The sequence below is a fragment of the Bufo gargarizans genome, chromosome 3 (assembly GCF_014858855.1).
Source record: "Bufo gargarizans isolate SCDJY-AF-19 chromosome 3, ASM1485885v1, whole genome shotgun sequence".
NCBI classification, from domain to species: Eukaryota; Metazoa; Chordata; class Amphibia; order Anura; family Bufonidae; genus Bufo; species Bufo gargarizans.
Window position 1 is genome coordinate 471153166 of NC_058082.1, and position 24979 is coordinate 471178144.

A 24979-nucleotide genomic window follows, 5' to 3' on the forward strand; every position below is an offset into this window, starting at 1 on the left:
ATCAGACGGCATCTGAGACTGAAGGGCTTCAAAAACGTCTTCAAAGACCTCGTCTCCTTGAACGCCACAGAACTGCTCGTTTGCAAGAGACTTTGCAAGAGGGCACCAAACATGGGACATTCAAAAGTGGAAGAAAGTTTTATTCTCTGATGAGAAAAAATGTAACCTTGATGGTCCTGATGGTTTCCAACATTACTGCATGACAAGCCGATCCCACCTGAGATATTTTCTACGCGCCACAGTGGAGGGGGCGCCATAATGGTCTGGGGTGCTTTTTCCTTCAGTGGAACAATGGAGCTTCAGGGGGTGCAGGGGCGTCAAACGGCCGCTGGCTATGTCCAGATGTTGCAGAGAGCATTCCTCATGACTGAGGGCCCTCGTCTGTGTGGTAACGACTGGGTTTTTCAACAGGACAACTCTACAGTACACAATGCCCGCAGGACAAGGGACTTCTTCAAGGAGAATAACATCACTCTTTTGACACATCCTGGGTGTTCCCCTGATCTAAATCCAATTGAGAACCTTTGGGGATAGATGGCAACGGAAGTTTACAAATATTGACAACAGTTCCAGACAGTAGATGGCCTTCGTGCAGCCGTCTTCACCACTTGGAGAAATGTTTCCACTCACCTCATGGAAACACTTACATCAAGCATGCCAAAACGAATTTTGGAAATATTTAAAAAAGGATATGAGGATGAGCACTCTCACAATTGGCATATATTTAATAGAATTAATAAAATTTGATAACAATAAGACAATGTGATCAAATAAAATGAGACAATGTAATCAAATAAAATAAAATGAAATATAAAAAACGCAAATCGCACTGGTATCAGATGATTCTCATTCTAAAGCAATCCTAAATGGAAATGGTCAAGACCTGATAACCTAATGTCCAAACAATCCAAGAGAGGGTCCCAGGAGGTGGAATTAATGCGAGTGTGAGTCCACACTTTCTGGCAGTCTATCAGAATAGATATAACAATCGATAGTCCCGTCACATCTGCTGGTGTTGACCGGTAAGACTATGTGATATAACGGTATAATACCTGTCAGCTTTACAGCCGCTTACCTCTCCTTCATATATCTCCTCAGTCCTGCAGAATGCTTCAGACTGGATGGGTAGGGCTCATCAAGTGCAGCTTTTCCCGTAGTTTAGTGACCGGGTTTGTAGGCTGCCGAACGCTTACCTCCAAAAACGTTTTCTCTTGTGGTGCAGAGGCAGCGTGTAGAGTCCCTGTTAGTATTAAGGAGCTGGCGTCTCACGCTGCTTTGTTTGGTATCAGCGTTGGATGCTTGCGGGATACTGTCGACGTCACTTCCTGTAATGACGTGTTCCTTCTTATTATGTCCAATGATTCCGGACTGTAGTTTTCGTTTGTAGAGAGTTACGATTTTAAAATCCTGTTTGCATGGCCATGCAGTTGGAAAGATACGGACAGGTGTATGGCGCAGAAACCCAGACGCGTTTCGGGAGTTGTCACTCTCCCTTCCTCAGTGGAGAGTGACAACTCCCGAAACGCGTCTGGGTTTCTGCGCCATACACCTGTCCGTATCTTTCCAACTGCATGGCCATGCAAACAGGATTTTAAAATCGTAACTCTCTACAAACGAAAACTACAGTCCGGAATCATTGGACATAATAAGAAGGAACACGTCATTACAGGAAGTGACGTCGACAGTATCCCGCAAGCATCCAACGCTGATACCAAACAAAGCAGCGTGAGACGCCAGCTCCTTAATACTAACAGGGACTCTACACGCTGCCTCTGCACCACAAGAGAAAACGTTTTTGGAGGTAAGCGTTCGGCAGCCTACAAACCCGGTCACTAAACTACGGGAAAAGCTGCACTTGATGAGCCCTACCCATCCAGTCTGAAGCATTCTGCAGGACTGAGGAGATATATGAAGGAGAGGTAAGCGGCTGTAAAGCTGACAGGTATTATACCGTTATATCACATAGTCTTACCGGTCAACACCAGCAGATGTGACGGGACTATCGATTGTTATATCTATTCTGATAGACTGCCAGAAAGTGTGGACTCACACTCGCATTAATTCCACCTCCTGGGACCCTCTCTTGGATTGTTTGGACATTAGGTTATCAGGTCTTGACCATTTCCATTTAGGATTGCTTTAGAATGAGAATCATCTGATACCAGTGCGATTTGCGTTTTTTATATTTCATTTTATTTTATTTGATTACATTGTCTCATTTTATTTGATCACATTGTCTTATTGTTATCAAATTTTATTAATTCTATTAAATATATGCCAATTGTGAGAGTGCTCATCCTCATATCCTTTTTTAAATTTATCTATCTTTGAGAGGTAGGGTGTCCTCTCCCTGGATTTGCAGCACCTTATCATAGACTATAAGGAGAGCAGCCACCACCAATTTCTTTCTTTCACATAGAATTTTGGAAATAATAAACAATAACGGCGGAGCTACTCATTACTGAGTTCATGTTTGGAAGTTGGATTTCTATTTTGGGGGGGTTTAGTTTTGTTTTGGAGGTGTGGTCCGAAACTTTTGTTCAGCTGAAAAACAGCCTGTTTCGGTTTATTCGTTGTTTTCATTAAATTGAATGCTCAAAAAATGTTTTGTCTCACTCCCATTTCTTCTTGTTGCATGTTGAAGCTCTACTTGGAACCTTGTTAAGATCCAGCCATGCTAAATATGATTTTTTTTTGCCATTTTTCAAGTGGTCTTAAACTTTTGATCAGGACTGTATGAAAATAGGTTTTCTAGACACCGCCATTAGATTAGAACTGCTTGGCAACTTTTAGAAGTTGGCTTGAGGGAAAAAGTTATTGCAGGACACAAATCACGCTAGTGAATTTTTTTGGGCCATGGAATCACTCCTTTTTTGGGACTCATCCATCTTTCTTAGGCAAACTCATCCCTTAACGGCATGACCTGCTCCTTTTTCATGACATGCCATATCCTCTTAGAGCAATCTAATACCCTCTCAGTTCACATTTAATGATGCAACATTGTGGTCCTAAAATGCAGTTCATGGACGGCTGATTTCCAGGAGAAAGCTGCTGTCCATGAGCTTCTCAGGAGATTTGCCAACTCTTCCAGGAGCCAGGAGGTCTTCCCTTTTTCTGAGAGCTTCCAAGATTTTCCAGGAAAGTTGGCAAGTATTCTAAAAGCTTTCAGAGTTTGAGATATGTGTGCTGGAGCAATAATCAGGGAGGACAAAAATTACATTCAACCTCTCCTGAGTCTGAAATGGCTGCTTTCATGTACAATAAATTTATATCTACTGCATAGAAAATATAGATAACATAGATTTAGGTTCAGTGAAGCATGATAAATGTACTTCCATACTTGAAGCATGATAAATGTACTAATTGGCCCTCTTGTCTCTCTACTTTCAGGAAGATGACATGGTCCGGGAGAGTCGTTTTAACTTTAGTGGATATGGGATGGGGCACTGCCTACAAGTGAAAGATGGCGCTGCAGTGAAAACTGCTCCACCCCCCCTTCCCCCTCCTCCTCCACCAAAGGATGCTGAGTCCATCAAGAAGAAGTTTGTTGATCGAGCAAAACGGATTGATACCATATCCCGGGCTGCCTTTCCACTGGCCTTTCTTATTTTTAACATCTTTTACTGGATTACATATAAAATCATACGGCACGAGGATGTACACAAGAAATAAGCCGCCTACTTATTTTTGGGAACTCAATGCCAAAGTGTGCTTGTAAATATGTAGTGGAAAATCCCCCAGACCTTCAGACTGGTTTTATATCCACCTACTGTACCATTCCTTGAAGACAGAAAGCAGGAACTAAGACATTCGGGGAGCAAAGAAGATGAATATTAACCCTGAAAGAGCATAATGATTCTCTTTCTAGTGTTTAACGTTGTCTTCGGTTTACCTTTTCTCAGCATTTGTAATAGAAAAAAAAACTCTCTGGCTACAGTACGTTTAGTAGAAATGTGCTGTAAGCCATAGCAGCCATGGAGATAGCTGCTTCAATGTAATGAAATTCACAGCAGACACATTGGTCAAACTATAGATGTGACATTCCAGGACTAGAAAAAGGGGTCTGCTTATTTCTCGAGACAGTGGCACATGTGTCTATGGGCTGGGTCATGTATTGCAGTTTATACCCATCCACTTGAAAGGGGATGAGCAGTGTCAGACTAGAATCCTTGGGCCCACAGAGGAATTTATTCTCAAGGCCCAACCCCTATGTCATCAATAAAGTTGAATGGGTTTTGGAATCAAAGAAATAGAACCTAGTGGCCAAAGAATGGCTCCGAAGGCAGCCAAATGAGTTTTTTTTCCCACCTGCATCTCCTTGGGGCCCATTGTGGTACCAGAGTCTGTGCCCATCAGAGGGTCTTCTGGTTCTCTGGTGGGCAAGTCTGAGCCTTGGGATGAGCTAGCTGCAATACCAGAATCAACCCATAGACTTTTGTGATGCTGTTTCTGGAAGGATACCATAGACTCTTTTTCTCACCTTTTTCTCACCTTAAGAAAATCAGGGTTAAACTGATAATTTTCACCTCTGTGGTGACTGTAAGGTGTCCGCAGACCAACAGGAATCTCTTCCATAGGTTCAAAGATTTCCTGGACATGCATATTGTTCAAAAAGAGGAATAAATTGTTACAACTTTTGCTATAATTGGCGCTTTTTTCCATATGAAAATTGTTCTGATTCTAGTAAAATATCTTTACATGTGCTGTGTTATTATACTATATATATGAACTCTGATTGGTGGGGAATCTTTACACTTCTGCCTTCATTAGAGAACAAAAATTTGAAATCAGGTCTAATATACAGCATATGTATTGGTTTTCCACCAATCAGAACAGTTCGTTTTAGTACCACAGACGATTATCTTTAACGTTACGTCTGTTGCCAGCTTTATAGTACGTCTGCGCCATGATGTTAATAAGCTATTCTGTTTCTAATGGGTCCAATATAGCCAGCACTGCCACAAAGAAGTTACCGAAAATCAACTCATTTGAAATCTTCCATATTATCACCCCATTGAATAACAGGTTAAACAGGTCGCCATTTTGATAAACAGTGATTACCTGCTATATGAGGTGAGGACCAAATTTTTTTCAAAGGAATTGCTGCCTTTTTACAGTATCTGAAAGAGATCTACTGAGCTACGGTACATTTCATCACAGTGTTAGTATCTCGTGTTGCACCAAGCAATTCTTTTGTGTTCAGATAATTTCTACTTATGTATACATATATCTATATAAATATATATATAAAAGGTTTATACTTTGATATCTCGTGTGAGCGTGAATTTCCAGAAGGGATAATGCTTTATTATAACAATGTAATGTTTGAAACTTTATTTGTGTGCTCTGTGGTTTTTCTTAACGGTCAGCACTTTAAAAGAATTTCAACGGATATGCCGAAAAATTCATTTGGAGGATTCCAATATTTTTATCTGTTTTATCTATTTATTTATGTTTTATTTTATCTGACACTAAGTATTGTTTTATTTATATTGAATTTAGATTAAAATTTTGCACTAAACAACTGCAACCAATCAGCTACTAGGCTTCATAAATCTAGCGCAAGCTAGGACACCAATGGTCCACAAGACAATCGCTTGTCCATAGACTTTTGTGCCACCACTGAGATTTCATACAGCTCCTTTATAGTAATGAAATACAGGGACATACATCAAAGAAAGGACTCCAGAACAAAACACTAAAAGGATGGGGGGCTCACATGTTCTGATCAGGACTTAGGGGAGAGACACAAAGCCATCCAGCTGATATCTCTCTCCGGCATTGGCTAACATTGTGATGCATGTAGAGATGAAGGATACCATCCAGAACCACTCAACCTCTGAGGAACATACTACCACCCTTAAAGGCATTGTCTCCCTGGCTAGCCTATGCCTGGAGACCTTGGGTTATCCTTGTATTACACGAATTACCATTAATGTGAATAAACCCCATGTAATGATACATTTTCCTGCAGTGACCACTGCAGGTGAAAGATATCGTGGCCTGCTTGCCTGATTGTGGGGCAAGTTTCATTCTTAAACAGGCTTGTCATGTTAAGACAACCTCTTTAACTTTAAGCAATAAAACACAAAACCGGAATATGGTTGTACAGCATGAATCTAGGAACTACTCTTTAACTTTAAGTCTAAACTGTGGGCACAGGAGCTGTCTCTATGGTACATATGTTCTTGAAAAGTTGGAAGAATATAATTGTGTTCATTGCAAAAAAGTTTTTTTCAGCTTGCGTAAAGAGTCAGAGGTACATTACCTTTCCACAAAAGGTAATGACACATAAATTGCACAAAAAAGGAATATCCCAGCAGTTTCTCCCTTCATCTTCTCCTTTGCCTAGGTTCTCATATTATAGTAAAACCAACAAATATGTAAAAAAATCTCTATGTCCCAGGAGATCAGTCATATACTCCTCCTGCTCCTCACAGTCCTGTGACAAGCTCTAAGACAAGTGGCTGGAGCAGGAGCCTCCCTGCTGCTCATGTCTACAGAAGTACAAAATTATGGTTAAGCCCTGAAACTCTTTTGGTCTTCAGCCAAAGATAGAGCAGATCAGCAGAGGAAATAACCCCTGTGTTCTCTGCTGGATTTCTACAAGACTGTTTCATGATTGTGTAGACAATTGTTCAGACTGACAAATAATGAGGACAACAACTATATTTATTTTTTACTTTTAGCATTCATGTCTAAGTTTAGTGTTCCTTTAAGTTCAGGCCCAAGTGTTTACAGCCAGCATCAGGCCACAAAAAGTAAAAGTATGTTTGGAAGATTCGATTTGGTGAGCTGTTTGTAGCTCAGAGCATTGTCTGTGAATGAACACTATTGCAGGATTTATTACGAATTTATTGGGAAGTCTAGTTTTAACAGGAAAATTGAGGTACCAAACTATCATCTATCTAGCTGTGTGTAACTCAGTGCACCACTATTTATGTCACTTGTCTCTGTAATGGTGTAGCTCAGTAAACTTTATCACTGCCGTCAGTACAGGTGCAGTGAATAGACCTTTAGTCAAATTTGTTTACAGGCCTCCAATTTCTATCTTTCTCAAAATCATAATTTCAGATACTACTGATTAACCTAAGAATTTTAAACTTTGACTGTGGTTTTTGGTATCCAGATCTTAGCCTTTGGTTTACAACCTACGAAGTTCAGGTCCTTGATACATATTTTAAGTACAAAAATGAAACAAAAAGTATTTTTACTTATTAAATATGTGCAATTTAACAATGAAGTGAAATTTTACACTGACTGTAAAACATTTTATTTAAAAAATGAAAAAAAAATATTTGTTCCATTTCAATAAAACTCAGTGTGGTCAAAATTGAATCGATGTTTGCTGGTTTTTCTTCCTGTTTTAAAGCTTTTCCTATTTATGACAAATGTATCTGCTGCAAATGTTCTGCTTATTCACCGTATTTGATTTTGCCATCTTTTAAGTCATGATAACCACCTAAGGGGAACAAAAACATGCATGGCATATTATATAGGGGTTGCAGCGGTTGTAATAAGGCCCCCTAAGCCAAGGGAAATATAGTGTAAGGGGTTGTCTCATCTCACCATTGCTGATTTATTATACCTGGTCATCAGGGCAGTTATGGGATTAAGTCCTTCTGAATTAGGTCAGTGAAGGGGTTAATGTAAATTTTAACATTCCTCATGGAGGTCAAGGCGTGTGGTTAATGCTACTTGCCTGGGGTCCAGTGGTTACTCACTTCTCCATGCTCCAGTGTTACCTTGGCTGTAATGTCCTGTTTCCTCCCTGCACTGATCATTGAAATTAGTGCAGGGAGGGGACAGAGTGGAATGTGCAGCTGTTACTGTATGGTTTTTATTTCTCTATATGATTAAGCAGATCAATTCAGAGCGATCTGCCTGATCATTAAAGGTGGTGTCTCATCTCGCTGTACAGACTCTGTCCCTTCCCTGCACTAATCTCTATAATCAGTGCAGGGAGGAAACAAGTGGAGCATGGAGAGGCGAGTAACCACTGGACCTCAGGCAAACAGCATTAACACCCTGTCTTCCATTAGGAATCTTAAAATGTACATTTACTCCTTTGCCGCTTTACATCAAATGGAATACTTGGTTTAACCCCCTCACTGCCCAAGATGACCAGGAAATTACCCCCTTTAGTGCCCTGGACCACCAGGATCCCTACATTAACTCCTCACTAGCTGCTGTGTAGTAAATTATTAGGCTACTTGGCCTTAATATTTATTTGATGCAACTTTGTAGTGCCTGGATTCGAGGGAATAGCACCCAGGTGCCTAATTGTTCTCTTTACTAGCTATTAAAGGGGTTATCCAAGACCTATAATGCCCCCCCATATGCCCGGGCCCCTCACACATACCTCACTCCCGGGCACCTGCGTCGCTTCTGATGCCGGCATGGCCACCACTGCATCTCGGCAGACATTCCGGCATCAGAAGTGAAGGGGAGCAAGGTAAGTACAATCTGTGTGAAAAGCCTTGGCATATGGGGGGGGGGATATTATAGCTATTGGAAAACCCCTTTAAAGCGTAGTGGAAACATTGATAGATGAAATGAAACCATTGTCATACAATCTGGAGGATAAGAGAGCATTACTTGGCCACCTGGTCACTCAGTTTACACAAACAGCTCCTGTTGTCTCCTTCCTCTTCCCTTCTTTTCTTTCTATGGCTGTTAGTCTTGTGTACTTTACTGCCATAGTCTTGTCCTGATGACTAACGTGTCCACTTGGTTCAGTAAACAAGAATATAGCACTCCTGCAATAAGGTAGGACCACCCAACATAAATCTTGGGAGCTAGCAATGTAAGTGAAGTTTTGACGAATACTGTGAGAATAATATGGTAAGGCATACAATTTTTATATGAAAATGTTTTTTTTTAAAAGCATCCCTCTAGAAGAATTTTTTATCATACAGCTGAAACGGAATTGGGAATCAGCAAGTGGCAGACTATCAGGGTTGCCAACCAGAATTTTTATTTTTTATTTTGGACAACTTATCCCAAATCACACCCAACACTGTTTACAAACAAATTGGAAAACCATAATGAATGATATAGATTATAAGTAATACATGGTCTGAAAATGTGTAAGGTAAAGTAGTGGAAGGTGAGTATATCTTACCCAGGTTCCTTAGCTGGGTGAGGTAGATGGAATCCAGAAAGCTGCACTTACAGTACTTCAGCAAAGCTAGATTGCTGGAATAGTTTTGTTTAGATGTTATGGACTGGATTTTATTTGGACTGAGACATAGGATTGGCAGTGGGAGCTCCCAGTCCACACCCTTACAGTACAGGTATTCCCTATAGCCTGAGGGATCCTGGGATCATTAGTGGGGGATAAAAGAAAATCCCAGGCTGTCAGTCTGGGGAAAGATTCCTGGAGAGCTGATGTAAAGCCTGATCTCCCCTGATGGGAACAGGGCGCTGTAGGTGAGAGAGGAATCATCTATTGCAGGGATGCTCAACCTGTGGCCCTCCAGCTGTTGTAAAACTACAACTTTCATCATGCCCTGCTGTAGGCTGCCCGGGCATGCTGGGGGTTGTAGTTTTGCAACAGCTGGAGAGCCGCAGGTTGGGCAACCCTGATCTATTGTATTAGGTAGAGCCCAGATGGGCAGGTGTTTATTTTGTTTTTATGTTTTCTTGTGCTGGTGCTGGAACGTCACCTCACCCAGTGACGCTTTAACTGGGATAATAACTTGTATTGCTGAACTGACCAAATAAAGTACAGTTTATCTACTTTACGTGGAAATCTGTCACCCCACTGGGAGAACGATTCCTTACAATGTATATAATTCAATATACTGATAAAAACTCATTACCAGCATCCACTGTGAGCTGTAAAATGATGATAATTACCACCAAAATAATCTAGTCAAGTACTATCAGCCTCAATAAAATCACAGACACAGGAAAGAAGTCACCTATTTTTAAGGACAATCAGGAAATTCCTGGATGGTTGGCAACCCTGCAAATTATACTTCCAGGCCAGCTAGTCTATATTCATTGATGTCTATAGAAACAAAAGTTTTCCACTGGATCTCAACATAAAGGATTTTGATGTGTGCAAAGGAGGCCCTGTTATATTTCAGAACTGTGCACCATGCATCTCTTCAACCTCTATATCAGCATTCATGCTCCACATTTTAAATTTCTCTACATCTTCAGCTTTGTCATTTTGCATTATTTGAGTTAATGCAGAGTACAATAATTCAATGAAATCCAACATTTTCCAACATCATCCAACATCTGAATGTAGTTTTAGAAACAAAGATCAGCTTTACGGCTCTTTCAGACAAGCGTGTCTTATGGGGAAATGACCCTCCATGTGTGAGAGTTATTTCCCGTTATGGACACTGCTAGTTTCGCAGGAGCACACGGCGTTACAATGATTTCTATAATGTTTGTCTCTACATGACTTCACTTCTACAGAAACATACTGACATAATGCTGTCAGTATAATTCAGAAGGTACAGGTCATGAAGAGAACACCCAGCATTATAAATCAGTATAATCCCGTACACTCCTGCTAAACGAGCAGTGCCCATAACAGGGAATCACGCTCACACACGGAGCGTGATTTCCGCACAGGACTCACTCGTCTGCAATGGACTTCAATACATATCAGGAATCATATAACAAGGGACTGTCTTATAAAGCTTGCAGGGCCCTCTGCAGGTTGTGGGCAAGTATTGCAGACAAGGATGCCCAAGTTCAGGATGGGAGCTGAGAATAAACAGGCGGCAGACGAGTACCCTCACCCTGCTCACAGCGCCAAAAATAAGGAAGCTGGATGTTTTGTTGGTTCCCACACCTCCTATGTAGGAGGTAATTTCCCACACAGCGGGTAGCCTCATCCCTTGTGAGAGGCTTCTGCTCCCTCCATCATTGTAACCTGCTTCCAGTGCATTTTTTGGGGGAAATTATTGTTTGTATTTTCACTGGTATATTCAATAAACTCTATTTTGCGTGGAATTTTTTGGTGCTCTTTATTACCTTTTTTTCTTCAATATTTAAAGTGCTTGTCCCACAAAAAAAAAATCCTAATTTTGTAAATATACTTTTGTAATTGCATGTAATTAAGGATTTTGTATACCCACTGAAACTGTTGAACACATGTCAATTCAGATGGGACTGATTACGTCGGATTTAGTAATAAGACCTTCTGCACCGCTCTTGCTAGCGCCATCTCCTGCGCTTCTCTAAGGCTGGGTTAAGACCTGAGCCTTTTACAGCGCGTTCCTACGCGCTGTAAAACGCTCAACAGGCAAGAACCAATGATTCCCTATGGGAATGGTTCTCACCTGAGCGTTTTACAGCGCGTACGATCGCTCTGTAAAACGCCCAACGCCCCAAGAAGTACAGGAGCTTCTTTGGGGCGTCTTGTCGCGCGTTCCCGTACATAGACTTCAGCAGGAACGCGCGACAATGGGCGTTCGCTTGTCTCTGTATGCGCAATTGCAAACGCCCGTACAATCGCGCATACAGAGTGTATGTTCAAGTACGCTCAGGTCTGAACCCAGCGTTAGGGCTGAGACTTCTCCAGACCCTCCAGACTTCTTAATTCCCTCTGCTGATTCACTGTGGTGCGACCCAACATACAGGCCACAACCACGGAGTCCTTGTTAGCAAAATATCACACACTATTTAGTGGGAGACCACCCCAAGAACAGCTCCACCTCCTAGTGACATCACTACTACAGTCTTTAGCCACTAGGAGTTTGCCACTGACCACACTGAACCACATGTGGAAAGCCACCTTCCTGACATGTTTTATAAAGGGGCAGCTACAATATAATAAAATATAGTTTTAATGCATGAACAGGTTATATTAACCCTTTTCCCCAATAAGCATTCCCTGAAAAGGAAAAAAGTGCATTGCAAATACGTATACAATAAATCCACTTCGGCAACTCTAATATAGTCACTGTCCATAACCTATAGGAAGAAAACACCCTTTAATGCACAACATAAAGTCATTATCCATTGTACCAGTTCTGCTGGAGTGGGTGGCATTTAACCCCACCTGGCCGTCCATGTAATGGATAACTTGAAAAGCAGTGTGAGATGCTCTTCAATACATTTTACTAATTCTAGAATGGTAGAATTGTATCTTGTGGCATTTAACATAGACATTGAAGTGTCTTTAAAGTGATTGCATATTTTACATGACTCACCATTAATTGAATGTTTAGTCTTTTTATTGCCTTTCCCTTTAAAGTGAGAGCAACCTACGCTTGTGCCACATCAATCGTAACTCCTCTGACTGCTTCTTCTGTACAAATATCCTGGTTCCCATATACAAATATCCTTCTATAACATTATTGAATAGGATCTTAATAGGGAAATATACATTGCCATTACAACATGAGGAGTTCCACACAGATTCACGTTGAAAGCAATAAGCTATTTCTCTAATTCTTTCCATACATCAATTGAATATTTTTTTACATGTTCCTTAGCGACAGACTACAAGCTGACATTGTGTCAGGGAATGCCCTGCTACTAACATCTGTCAGAATATTGAATGGCCATATCGTAAATCCGAGTATGAGGAGAGGATAATTGAAAAGTAGGATCATGTTCAAGTTCAACAATTATGTATTTAAAAGTTTCTATCATATCCCCTCTGTCTCGTCTTTCTTCCAAGCTATACATGTTAAGGTCCTTTAATCTTTCCTGGTTAGTTTTATCCTGCAATCCATGTACTAGTTTAGTAGCTCTTCTCTGAACTCTCTCCAGAGTATCAATATCCTTCTGGAGATATGGTCTCCAGTACTGAGCACAATACTCCAAATGAGGTCTCACTAGTGCTCTGTAGAGCGGCATGAGCACCTCCCTCTTTCTACTAGTAATGCCTCTCCCTATACACCCAAGCATTCTACTAGCATTTCCTGCTGCTCCATGACAATGTCTGCCTACCTTTAAGTCTTCTGAAATAATGACCCCTAAATCTCTTTCCTCAGATACTAAGGTTAGGATTGTATCACTGATTTTATATTCTGCTCTTGGGTTTTTACGCTCCAGGTGCATTATCTTGCACTTATCAACATAAAATTTTAGTTGCCAGATTTTGGACCATTCCTCTAGTTTTCCTAAGTCCTTTTCCATTTGGTGTATTCCTCCAGGAACATCAACCCTGTTACAAATCTTTGTGTCATCAGCAAAAAGACACACCTTACCATCGAGGCCTTCTGCAATTTTGCTGATAAAGATATTAAACAATACGGGTCCCAGAACAGATCCCGGAGGTACCCCACTCGTAACAAGACCTTGGTCTGAATTTACTCCATTGACTACAACCCTCTGTTGCCTGTCCCTCAGCCACTGCCTAATCCATTCAACAATATGGGAGTCCAAGCCCAATGACTGCAATTTATTGATAAGCCTTCTATGTGGGACAGTATCAAAAGCCTTACTAAAGTCTAGATAAGCGATGTCTACTGCCCCTCCTTCACCTATTATTTTAGTCACCCAACATGGGACTGATTGCGTCGGATTTATAGTCAGAACCTGTTAGGTATAGAGGAAAATGTCTGTAGGTCAGTATAGGTTAGTGTTAATAATGGATTCAAATTTATTATAATAGTCGCTGTTGGAAGGAAAAAGGGTTGGACGAAGATGGAACCGAAGGGCTTGTGGAATCTTCTTCTATCTGTGGTATTCTGCGAGCGTTGTATAGTGCAATTCCGCCAAAATAAGTTTCTTTGATTCTCACTCCCAGTCCCGGCTTCGGAACTCACTGTGCGGTATATGTAGAAAATTACTCGATGTACTCACCTGAGAGACAATCTCTTCTGCTATGGAGTTATGGAGTTTCGGCGGAATTGCACTGTACAATGCTCGCAGAGTACCACAGACAGAAGAAGATTCCACGAGGCCTTCGGGTCCATCTTCGTCCAAACCCTTTTTCCTTTCAACAGCGACTATTGTAATAAATTTTAATCCATTATTAACACTAACCTATACTAACCTAGAGACATTTTTCTCTATATCTATCAGGTTCTGACTATATACAATAGGAATCCTCTGACTCTTGTGTTACTCTGCGACTCGTTCTATATAACGACCTTCCTTTGGTATATGTTGTCCCGCCTTTTTTGACAACCAATCACCTTGAGCGTCAACAAAGTCTCCTCTGCTCATGTTTTTGCCTGCTTGAATTTCCCTCTTATTTGCTCATGCTCTGCATACCCTATTCAATTGATGTATTCTGATATATATCTTTAATATCCAGGATTTATTATATATACAATCATACTTATATATGTACTACAATTTTATTTTGCCTTAGGCCGTGAACAAGGTCTTGGGATGAGACCGAAACGTTGGCCAGTGTTTATTTCCTGGATGGATAATAAAGAAGTACAATTTACAATTGAATTATAGGAGTGCCGCGGTTTATATTCTATATGTCTATTTTTCTTACCGCTGAGCACCGGAAACATACCACAGGAGTGCCGTCCAAACAACCTTTTACTTACACATACAGTGAGTGACAGCTCTCCCTGTATGATTGTGTACACAGAAGGCTGTCAATCATTGTGTGTGGGTGGGGTAATCAGGACTCTCACTGCCTCTCCTAGGAGTCCTATCAAGATTTACTCTACTTTTTACTCCTCAGTCATGCTCCAAATCATATAAACTCTGGCTTCTCTCGACCATATCCTGCTCTCAGATAGGACAGAAGAAATCATCTTACAGGTTCTCTTTAAAGGGGTTATCCAGGAATTGATAATGATGTCATATCCTCAGGATAGCATTATTATCATTGTGCTTCCTGAGCCAGGCTGCAAGCATCTTAGAACCGAAGTCTGGAAGAGGCATGTGTCCTGCACCACATCGTAGTCATTCGCCACCTTGGGCAGCACTATTGGGCCACTATTGGGGGGGGGGGGGGCTGTCATTATTATAACAGGGGCAGCATTGTTGGCCACTATAGGTGAGTCATTATTATAACAGGGCAGAATTATTGGGACATTATAGGGTGAAATTATTATAACTGGGGCAGCACTATTGGGGCAGTGTGTGGGGGGGGTCATTATTTTTACTGGTGCAGCACTATTGGGGCACTTTAGGGGTGGGGTCATTATTATACTAGGGGCAGCACTATCGGGGCACTGTGGTAGTCATGGTTATAACTGGGGCAGCATTATTTGGGCTCTATAGGAGGGATATTATTATAACTGGGGCAGCATTATTGGGGCACTGTGGAGGGTCATTATAACTGAGGGAGAACTAGTGGGGCACTATAGGGGGTCATTATTATAACTGAGGTAGACTATGAGGACATTAGTACTACTGGGGGTGCTATAGGGGGACATTGGTACAATGTGGGGCACTATAGGTGGGCATTATTACTTTTGGGGCATACTATGGGGAATGTATTACTACTGTAGGGGTGAGGGCCAATACTATTGGAGGGCACTTTAGGGGGCATGAGTGCTACTGTGGGCAATATAAGGGGGCATATTTACTACTAGAGCACACTGTGAGGGCTTTACTACTACTGGTGGCATTAAGGCGGGTTTTAGTACTACTGTGGTACTATAAGGTGACATATTTACTATTGGGACACACTGTGGGGGCTTTAATACTACTGTGGGCACTGCGGTTGGCTTTATTACTACTGGAGAACTATAGAGGGCATTAGTAGTACTAGGGGCACTATAGGCAGATATTATTACAACTGTTAGCATTATGGTGGGCTCTACTTCTACTGGGGGCACTGTAGGGGGAATTATGACTACTGAGGGGCATTATAGTGAGCTTTATTACTACTGGGGGACTATAGGGAACATGATTACTAGCATGGGCACTACTGGGGGCATTATTACTTCTGTGGCACATTGGAGGACATTATTACAATTTGATGCACTGCATTGTAGAGGCACTATTGCAACTAAAGGCACTCAGAGAAAGAATTAGTACTACTGGTTGGACTTTTAGGAGCACTATAACTGTGGACACCCTGGGTCAGTATTAGCTTAGCACAATTATTTTTTGGGGACACTATGTTTATGGCACTATTACATAATAGCACTGTGCAGCAATAATTATCAAAGGGATGCCGTCTTTCAGGGGGACTATCTGTTTACGCAGTATACTATTGCGGGGCACAGTATTGGGAGAGTATTCAGAAGGTGGGAGGAGGATGGAAAAGTAGGAAACTAAGAAATCTGTATGGCAAACTTTTCAGAGGTGAGACTTGTCTCAAAGACTTCATCATGGTGGTCTGGTCTGAATGGAGAAAATGAGGAAAGGGAACATGTATATCAGAAGAGATGTCACTGGGTGTAATAGGTACGTAGTGCTGTATTCTCCTGAGTATTTGATAGCGCTGGATGTAATTTAAAAAGTAATAGTCATCCATCATGGGTCCTAATGTAATGTCTGTCATTTTGACAGATAGATTAGCATTGCATGCAGCTCTATTCCTTCTGTCAGATCTGAAGGAACTGCGTCAGAGGTTTAGAACAGAGACTATGATAGCAGAGTGAGAATAGCCTTATTTGGTTAACATTTATCACTGTTCACTTCCTTGGAAGTACTCGGTTCGAACTTCTTGTCACTAGGAGATACTTGCCGTGAAAAGGTTGAGAACTACTGGAATACTACAATAGGAAGTGCCACATACTGGAAGGAAACCAGGAAAGAAATCTTGAGGGGGTCTCAGCTCTCTAGGACGTACCGTTCCCGGGATATTCCCAAAATACACACAACTACACTGCTACGTGCATGGGGGGCAGGGGCCACTATTAAACGGACTGGTGCTGTGGAGTTCACTGCTAAAGAGGCAGGCACTGTGGAGGTCACTGTTAAAGGGGTGGTCAATGTTAAAGAGGCAGGCACTGTGGAGGTCACTTTTAAAGGGGCGGGCACCATGGCGTTCACTGTTAAAGGGGCGGCACTGTGGAAGTCACTGTTGAAGGGGTGGTCACTATGAAAAGTGACCGTTAAAGGGGCGGTCACTGTAAAAGTCACTGTGAAAGTCACTGTTAGGCTACTTTCACACTAGCGTTCGGGTCATAATAATGCAGACGGAGGCTCCGTTCAGAACGGATCCGTCTGCATTATTTTTAGCATAGAACAGCTAAGTGTGAAAATAGCCTAGTACGGATCCGTCCAGACTTTCAATGTAAAGTCAATGGGGGACGGATCCGCTTGAAGATTGAGCCACATTGTGGCATCTTCAAACGGATCCGTCCCCATTGACTTACATTGAAAGTCTGGACGGATCCGCACGGATCCGCACGGCCAGGCGGACACCCGAACGCTGCAAGCAGCGTTCAGCTGTCCGCCTGTCCGTGCGGAGGCGAGCGGAGCGGAGGCTGAACGCCGCCAGACTGATGCAGTCTGAGCGGATCCGCCTCCATTCAGACTGCATCAGGGCTGGACGGCTGCGTTCGGGTCCGCTCGTGAGCTCCTTCAAACGGAGCTCACGAGCGGAAACCCGAACGCTAGTGTGAAAGTAGCCTTAAAGGGGCTGTCACTGTAATGGTGATTGGTAAAGGGGCAGTCACTGTGTAATTCACTGTTAAAGGGGCGGTCACTGTGAAAGTCACTGTTAAAGGGGCAGCCACTGTGAAAGTCACTGTTAAAGGGGCAGTCACTGTTAAAGGGGCGGCCACTGTGAAAGTCACTGTTAAAGGGGCGGTCACTGTGAAAGTCACTGTTAAAGGGGAGGTCACTGTGAAAGTCACTGTTAAAGGGGCAGCCACTGTGAAAGTCACTGTTAAAGGGGCAGTCACTGTTAAAGGGGCGGCCACTGTGAAAGTCACTGTTAAAGGGGCGGTCACTGTGAAAGTCACTGTTAAAGGGGAGGTCACTGTGAAAGTCACTGTTAAAGGGGCGGTCACCGTGGAGGTCACTGTTAAAGGGGTGGTCACTGTTAAAGGGACGGTCACTGTGAAAGTCACTGTTAAAGGGGCAGCTACTATGAAAGTCACTGTTAAAGGGGCGGTCACTGTGAAAGTCACTGTTAAAGTGGCGGTCACTGGTTATGGGGCATCCACTGTGAAAGTCACTGTTAAAATCACTGTTAAAGGGGCGGTCACTGTTAAAGGGGTGGCCACTGTGAAAGTCACTGTTAAATGGGCGGTCACTGTGAAAGTCACTGTTAAAATCACTGTTAAAGGGGTGGTCACTGTGAAAGTCACTGTTAAAAGGACGGTCACCGTTAAAGGGGCGGCCATTGTGAAATTCACTGTTATTTAATATAAAATTGCAATAAATACCCGAGCAACGCCGGGTCATCAGCTAGTGTTCTATATTCTGCGTTTTTTTTACGCAGCCCTGGCCCCATAGAAGTGAATGGGGCTGTGTGAAAATTGCATCGCAACCAAGTGCAGATGCGATGCATTTTTCAATGATGGTTGCTAAGAGATGTTGCTTGTAAACCTTCACGCGCGTGAAAAACGCATCAATGCGCATTGCACCCACGCGATTAAAATCGAACAACTGAATGCAATCGCAGACAAAACTGACTGAACTTGCTTGCGAAATCAAGCATTTTTAACTGAACGCATCTGGAACACATCAGGACCTAATCCTGGCTCGTCTGCAAGGGGCCTATCTGTTAAAACCATAGTAACCCCTTTAAACTTTTCTTTAAGTAGCTTAATAAAATTTTAAAATCCTTCTACAAAAAGTTTCCACCCTGTCTTGATGGGGCCTGCACAGCCAGAGGAGCCTTGTAATTTATGATGAGGTGTCACACCCCGTTTTAGTAAAATTGGTGAGTACGGCATAAAATGGCAGTTGCAAAAAAAAAATTTGCTAATCTGATGGATTTGTGACTTTTCTACGCCAAGACAGATGTAAGGGGAATAATGATTCTCCTTTTTAGGGCTCATGCATATAAGCATATTATGGTTTCGTCCCAGCACCGAGTTGTAGAAAGTTGTAATTCGTGATCCTCCAGATGAAGTATGTACAGAGTTGGAAGCATTGCTGCTAGTGGAACATAAACCCAATAGATACAAGACCCAACAGAGGATAGCATCATGGCAGCACATGGAGACCCCTCCGTGCTAGGAAAGTGCATGGCAAACATGGGCCTTATGGAAAGAACATTTACTGTATGTAGCAAATTGTCTTATTTATATATGCATTTACTCCAGCAAAGATTATTCCTGAAAACATCGTAACAGAGCGAACCTTCCTCAAAAATAATGAAAACCCTCCGGCATTGTTCTAAGAACTGATCTATATGTTCAAGACATCATTATGTTTGTGCCTTATGAATATCAGCAGCGGATGCCGCAAATTGGTTACCACCATCCTGCCTGGGATATTATTTTATATTAGCATATGTGTCACATTGAAACTTTCTCTTTTATCCAAATATATGAAAAACACACAAACAATACATTATTAATGCAATACTATACAAGGCACTGACCAAATAACGGTTTATTAGATTGCGGGTTTGCAGTATATGGTATGCTTTATAAGAAACATTATTTTTTATGTTGCGAGGTCAGAGACATTTACAGTGAATTTGTCGGAATTTTTATTTATATTAGAGACAGTTTTGAGCACAATGAGCACAGAATTCTTATTTATTTACAAATGACACTTGATACTTGGGGCAATCTTCGGGTATTTTCACATATGCCATGTAATTTACACTTCCCCCAAACTTGAAAGACGTGTCTATCCAAGTATACTGATTATATACTATTATATTGTATACTATTATACAAGTATACTATTATATCGTTGAGGTGGGAATGTGGTAAAATATTGACATCATTAACTTAATTGAGGAAAAGTGATGGCATGTCTCCTTCCTAAGGCCAGGGCTACAAAACCACATATTTTGCGCAACAAAAAGGGATACAGCTGCACTGCAACATGTGTCTATCATAACAAAAAATGTATAGCAACTTTTCAGCAACAAGAAGTCGCGCAATATTTTTTCTAATGATAGTCAATGCGACATTCTGCGACTAAAAATTCCGTCCAAGTCAAATTTTTTTGCGACTGTTGCAATTTTATTTTAATATTGGGGAAAGGGGGGTGATTTGGATTTTTATATATATTTTTTTAAACTTTTTTTTCTTTTTTGTATAGGGAACTATACCAAGCAATCATGAGATTGCTTCTCTAATAGACTCCAATGCATTAGAGTCTATTATAATTACACTGTGTTCCTATGGACCCGTGCCACAGGCAGGCTCTCCATAATAACTTGTGTGCGACAGCCCTGTACCACTCCTTAGGACAGGGGCTGTCGCACTCTACATCAGGCTCCCCCGATCCCCGCCGCTCCCAGTCTCTAATTGCACAGATGCCGTGGTCTCATTTGACCTCAACAGCTTTTATTAAATACAAAGTCCTAAAAATATATGCATGTTAAGGGCCCTTTACACTGTGCAAAGGTGCAAACTGCTCATACATCTGATAATTGATCGTTGGTGCAGACACCTAAATCATTGTTTGCCGGCAGCATATCGCGCCATTTAAACAGCCTTTGCTGCTGGCAAACAATGATTCTGTTTGGGAGCTAATGCCGTCGCTCCTCTCCATAGTGTGGAGGAGATCTCGCCATGTAATAGCAGCTTTTCCCTCCACTGATGAGCAGGCGGTTGTCAGGAAGGAACTCTTCCTTCCCAACCATCGCTTGCTACATCAGGACATGTAAAGGGGCATTATCGTATCTCTTTAATTGTCCCAAGAGATATACAATAAACTTGACATTTAATTTATTGTTTTTGGAGAACATTAAAAAACAATGGCTAAAAAATTTCAATAAATATAATAAATGCTAAGTTGCATAAACAAAAAAAGTGATAAAATATACCCTGAAACATAAAAAACAAGGTTCAGCATGCTAACCATGCACAATTTACAGATGAGGCTATTGATTGGATGGCAGCAGTGATGGTCATGTATACTGCAAGTCACACTTGTGACGTGACTTGTCCATGAGGGAACAGATGTGGCGGGTGCCTTGGTGCTGGAGCGGGGAAGCTCTAATCAAGTGTGTATTTTTCTTTTTTTCCACACTAAGTCTGAACCTCAGTAGTGTTGATCGAGCACCAAAGTGCTCGGGTGCTCGAGTAGAACACTTTGGGATGCTCGGGTGCTCTACAAAGCACTCGAGCACAATGGAAGTCAGTGGGAGAACCAGAGCATTAAACCAGGCACCCCCTGCTCTGAAGAGGGGATGGTGTCTGGTTCATAAGAAAAGGTCAGAAATTGATGGAAACACCACTAAAATGGTTTGGGAACAGCATGGGGAGGATGTCTGGATGCATCTTGGACTCCCAGGTCGCTGCTGGGAACAATGTTGTCCGAGTAGTACGCCACTTTTACAGACTGACAATAATACGCACCAAATCAAAGATAAAATCGATTTTAGAGGAAATATTGTTAGGAAACATTCTTTCCTGTATATTTACTTGTATATAAAGTGCAAGTGCTGCCAAAAATTACAAGGAAGAGGCACTCCTGATACAGCCTGTATATCACATAAAGGAGAGCCTCATTCACATTGTGGTACAATTGTTCAGGTAGTGGGACACCTACACTCAAAGCCTATGCACTAAGTGAAAGGGCTGCCAAAAATTACAAGGAGCCGATACTCCAATACACCCTTTATTACACATAAAGGAGGGCATCATACACACACTTGAAAAATTATGATTGATGGCCTGCTGGTGACTCTCAAAAACATTAGGAGCAAGGGCTTGCTAGTGACCCTCTAAAACATTAGAGGTGAGGGCATGCTGCTGATCTGACCATCTAAAAAATTAGGGGTGAGGGTCTGCTGCTGAGCTTAGGGGCGAGGGCCTGCTGCTGATCTGACCATCTAAAAAATTAGGGGTAAGGGTCTGTTGCTGAGCTGACCCTCTAAAAACATTAAGGGTGAGGGCCTGCTTCTGATCTGACCATCAAAAAAATTAGGGGTGAGGGTCTGCTGCTGAGCTGACCATCTAAAACAGGGATGCTCAACCTGCGGCCCTCCAGCTGTTGTAAAACTACAACTCCCACCATGCCCTTCTGTAGGCTGAAAGCTGTAGGCTGTCCGGGAATGATGGGAGTTTTAGTTTTGCACATAAAGGGGGGCATCATAGACACACTTGAAAAATTATGATTGATGGCCTGCTGGTGACTCTCAAAAACATTAGGAGCAAGGGCTTGCTAGTGACCGTCTAAAACATTAGAGGTAAGGGCATGCTGCTGATCTGACCATCTAAAAAATTAGGGGTGAGGGTCTGCTGCTGAGCTTAGGGGTGAGGGTCTGCTGCTGAGCTGACCATCTAAAACATTAGGGGCGAGGGCCTGCTGCTGATCTGACCATTAAAAAAAATTAGGGGTGAGGGTCTGCTGCTGAGCTGACCATCTAAAACATTAGGGGTGAGGGTCTGCTGCTGAGCTGACCATCTAAAACATTAGTGGTGAGGGTCTGATGCTGATCTGATCATCTAAAACATTAGGGGTAAGGGCCTGATGCTGATCTGACCATCTAAAACATTAGGGGCAAGGGCCTGCTGGTGACAATCTAAATCATTAGGGGTGAGGGCAGCCTAATAAGCATGTTGATATGATGGAAGAGGAGGATGAGAAAAGGAAGATTGAACAATATACCCTTTTTAGTGGTGGAAGGGATGCATGGAAATACAGTGTATTCAATACACCATAAAAGCCACATTCAAAGTGCCTTTATGTTCAGCCGCTTTCCTCTGGTGGAGTAGAGAAGTCAGGGGAAATCCAGGCCTTGTTCATTTTGATAAGAGTCAACCTGTCAGCTTTTTCAGTTGACAGGCGGATGCGCTTATCAGTTATTATGCCCCCAGCAGCACTAATTACCCGCTCTGACAAAATGCTGGGGCAGGGCAGGCCAGCACCTCCAAGGCATAGAGCGCCAGTTTGTGCCACGTGTCAAGCTTGGACACCTAATAGTTGTAAGGCACAGAGGGATCACTGAGGACGCTGACACGTTCTGCTACTTACTCCTTCACCATCTTCCAAAACTTTTCCCTCCTTGTGACACTAGGCCGCGCATCAGGGTGAGGGTGCTGGCGGGGTGTCATGAAACTGTGCCAGGCCTTGGAGAGTGTTGGCCTGCCTCTGTTGGAACTGCTGTGTGTTCCCCTTGTCTCCCCTCCTCGGTTGCCCAAGGAACTACGTACTCTGCCGCCAGCGTTGTCAGCTGGAAATTTTTGGAGCAATTTTTCCACAAGGACCTTCTGGTATTGCACCATTTTGCTTGTCCTCTCCACCACAGGAATGAGAGATGAGAAGTTGTCTTTTTAGCGGGGGGTCGAGAAAGGTGAACAACCAGTAATCAGTGTTAGACAAAATGCGTATAACGCGAGGGTCACGGGAAAGGAAGCATAACATAACGTCAGCCATGTGTGCCAGAGTCCCAAAAGACAAGACTTTGCTGTCCTCATCAGGAGGATGACTCTCAATCTCCCCATCCTCTTCCTCCTCTTTGGCCCATCCACGCTGAACAGATGGAATAAACCTGCTATGGGTACTACCCTCTGTAGCGGAGGCAACCATCTCCTGCTCCTCCTCCTCATCATCATCCAATTCGCGCTGAAAAGACGAACTGAGGGTGGTCTGGCTATCACCCTGTGTACTGTGTTCCCCCACTTCCACACCTCTTCATTGTGAGCAGCAAGCATTTCAGTAGACACAGAAGTGGAATGGTTACGTTAATAATAGCGGCATCGCTGCTCACCATCTGTGTTGATTCCTCAAAGTTGCGTAAAACCTCACAGAGGTGGGACATCCATACCCACTCACTTGTGAAGAGTGGAAGCTGACTGGAAAGGCGATGACCATGTTGCAGCTGGTATTCCACTACTGCCCTCTGCTGCTCACAAAGGCTGGCCAACATGTGGAACATGGAGTTCCAGCGCATGCTCACGTTGCACAACAGACAGTGAGCTGGCAATTGCAAGCGCTGCTGCAGCGTTGCCAGGCCGGCGGCAGCTGTAGATGACTTTCGGAAATGGGCACACACACAGAGCACCTTCACCAGTAGCTCAGGCAAATTGAGGTAGGTTTTGAGAAACCGCTGAACCACTAAGTTGATCACGTGACTGTCACTACCAGAGCTTTGAGACGTTCTCACAGCTCTGTGTCTCCACCCCTGTGATGATGTCACTTAGAGTTTGGAGGTGTTCTCACTGTTCTGTTTCTCCGCCCCTGTGAGGAGGTCTTTACTCCCAGCTGTTCCTCCTGCCTTTGATTTCCCTGCCTTTAAATCACCCCTCCTCCTATTGCAGGGCGTGGATTATATTTCTCTTTTCAGTTGTAGCTCTGCCTTGAGTATCTTCACTTGTTAAGCTATTAGTTCTCTGGACCTGTGTTCTGTTGCTGCAGCGGCCCTTGGATCCGTCTTCTCTGCGGCTGCAGCTCCTCAGCTAAGTGTGCAGACATTGTTGTGTACCTGGTGACTTTCTGACTGGATCTGAGGTGGCCACGGTTCCCTCCATATTCTGAGCAGGGCATCGGTGGCCGTGCCCCTTCCACTAGTGTAGGGGTTACAGGGCTCATCAGTCTTAGGCACGCGGGCATGCCTCGTTCCACCACATGGATCCGGGCATGTGCTTTAGCAGCATAGGGAGAGTGTTGAGGGTCTGACAGGGGTCACCCTTTCTCTTCCCTAGTTTGGGTCCGGTCAGTAGCTCTTTTACTGTGTATGCTCTTGTTACCCTTAAACAGCCGTGACATTATAATCCACCAAAACCGTCCTTATTGACATGGATCCGCTTTCTGGCTTGGTTGACCGCATGCAGGGTCTTTCTTTGGAAGTAGTGGATCTCCGTCAATCTGTGACTCAGCTACAAGCATTGGGCTCTGCTCCGGCTCATGGAGTCTGTTGCGAGCCAAAGGTCTCACTTCCGGAAACGTTCTCCGGGGGCAGTGAGAATTTTGTTCGCTTCAGAGAGGCATGTAAACTCCATTTTTGTTTGTGTCCCCACTCCTCTGGTAATGAGGAACAGAGGGTGAG

The 24979-nt window shown here is 42.9% G+C and overlaps 1 protein-coding gene and 1 long non-coding RNA gene across 3 annotated transcripts in view; one reads left to right on the forward strand and one right to left on the reverse strand.

Moving 5' to 3' along the window:
• The window catches only part of GLRA2 (glycine receptor alpha 2), a 219321-nt gene extending 215649 nt beyond the window's left edge, over positions 1–3672 (forward strand). For both annotated transcript variants that reach the window (XM_044283705.1, XM_044283706.1), the window contains exon 9: positions 3391–3672. In XM_044283705.1, coding sequence (XP_044139640.1) covers positions 3391–3672 — 282 coding nt within the window. The remainder of the gene's footprint in view (positions 1–3390) is intronic.
• Positions 1–24979, reverse strand: part of LOC122930364 — a 238235-nt gene that overhangs the window by 175920 nt on the left and 37336 nt on the right. The gene's annotated exons all lie outside the window — the stretch shown is intronic.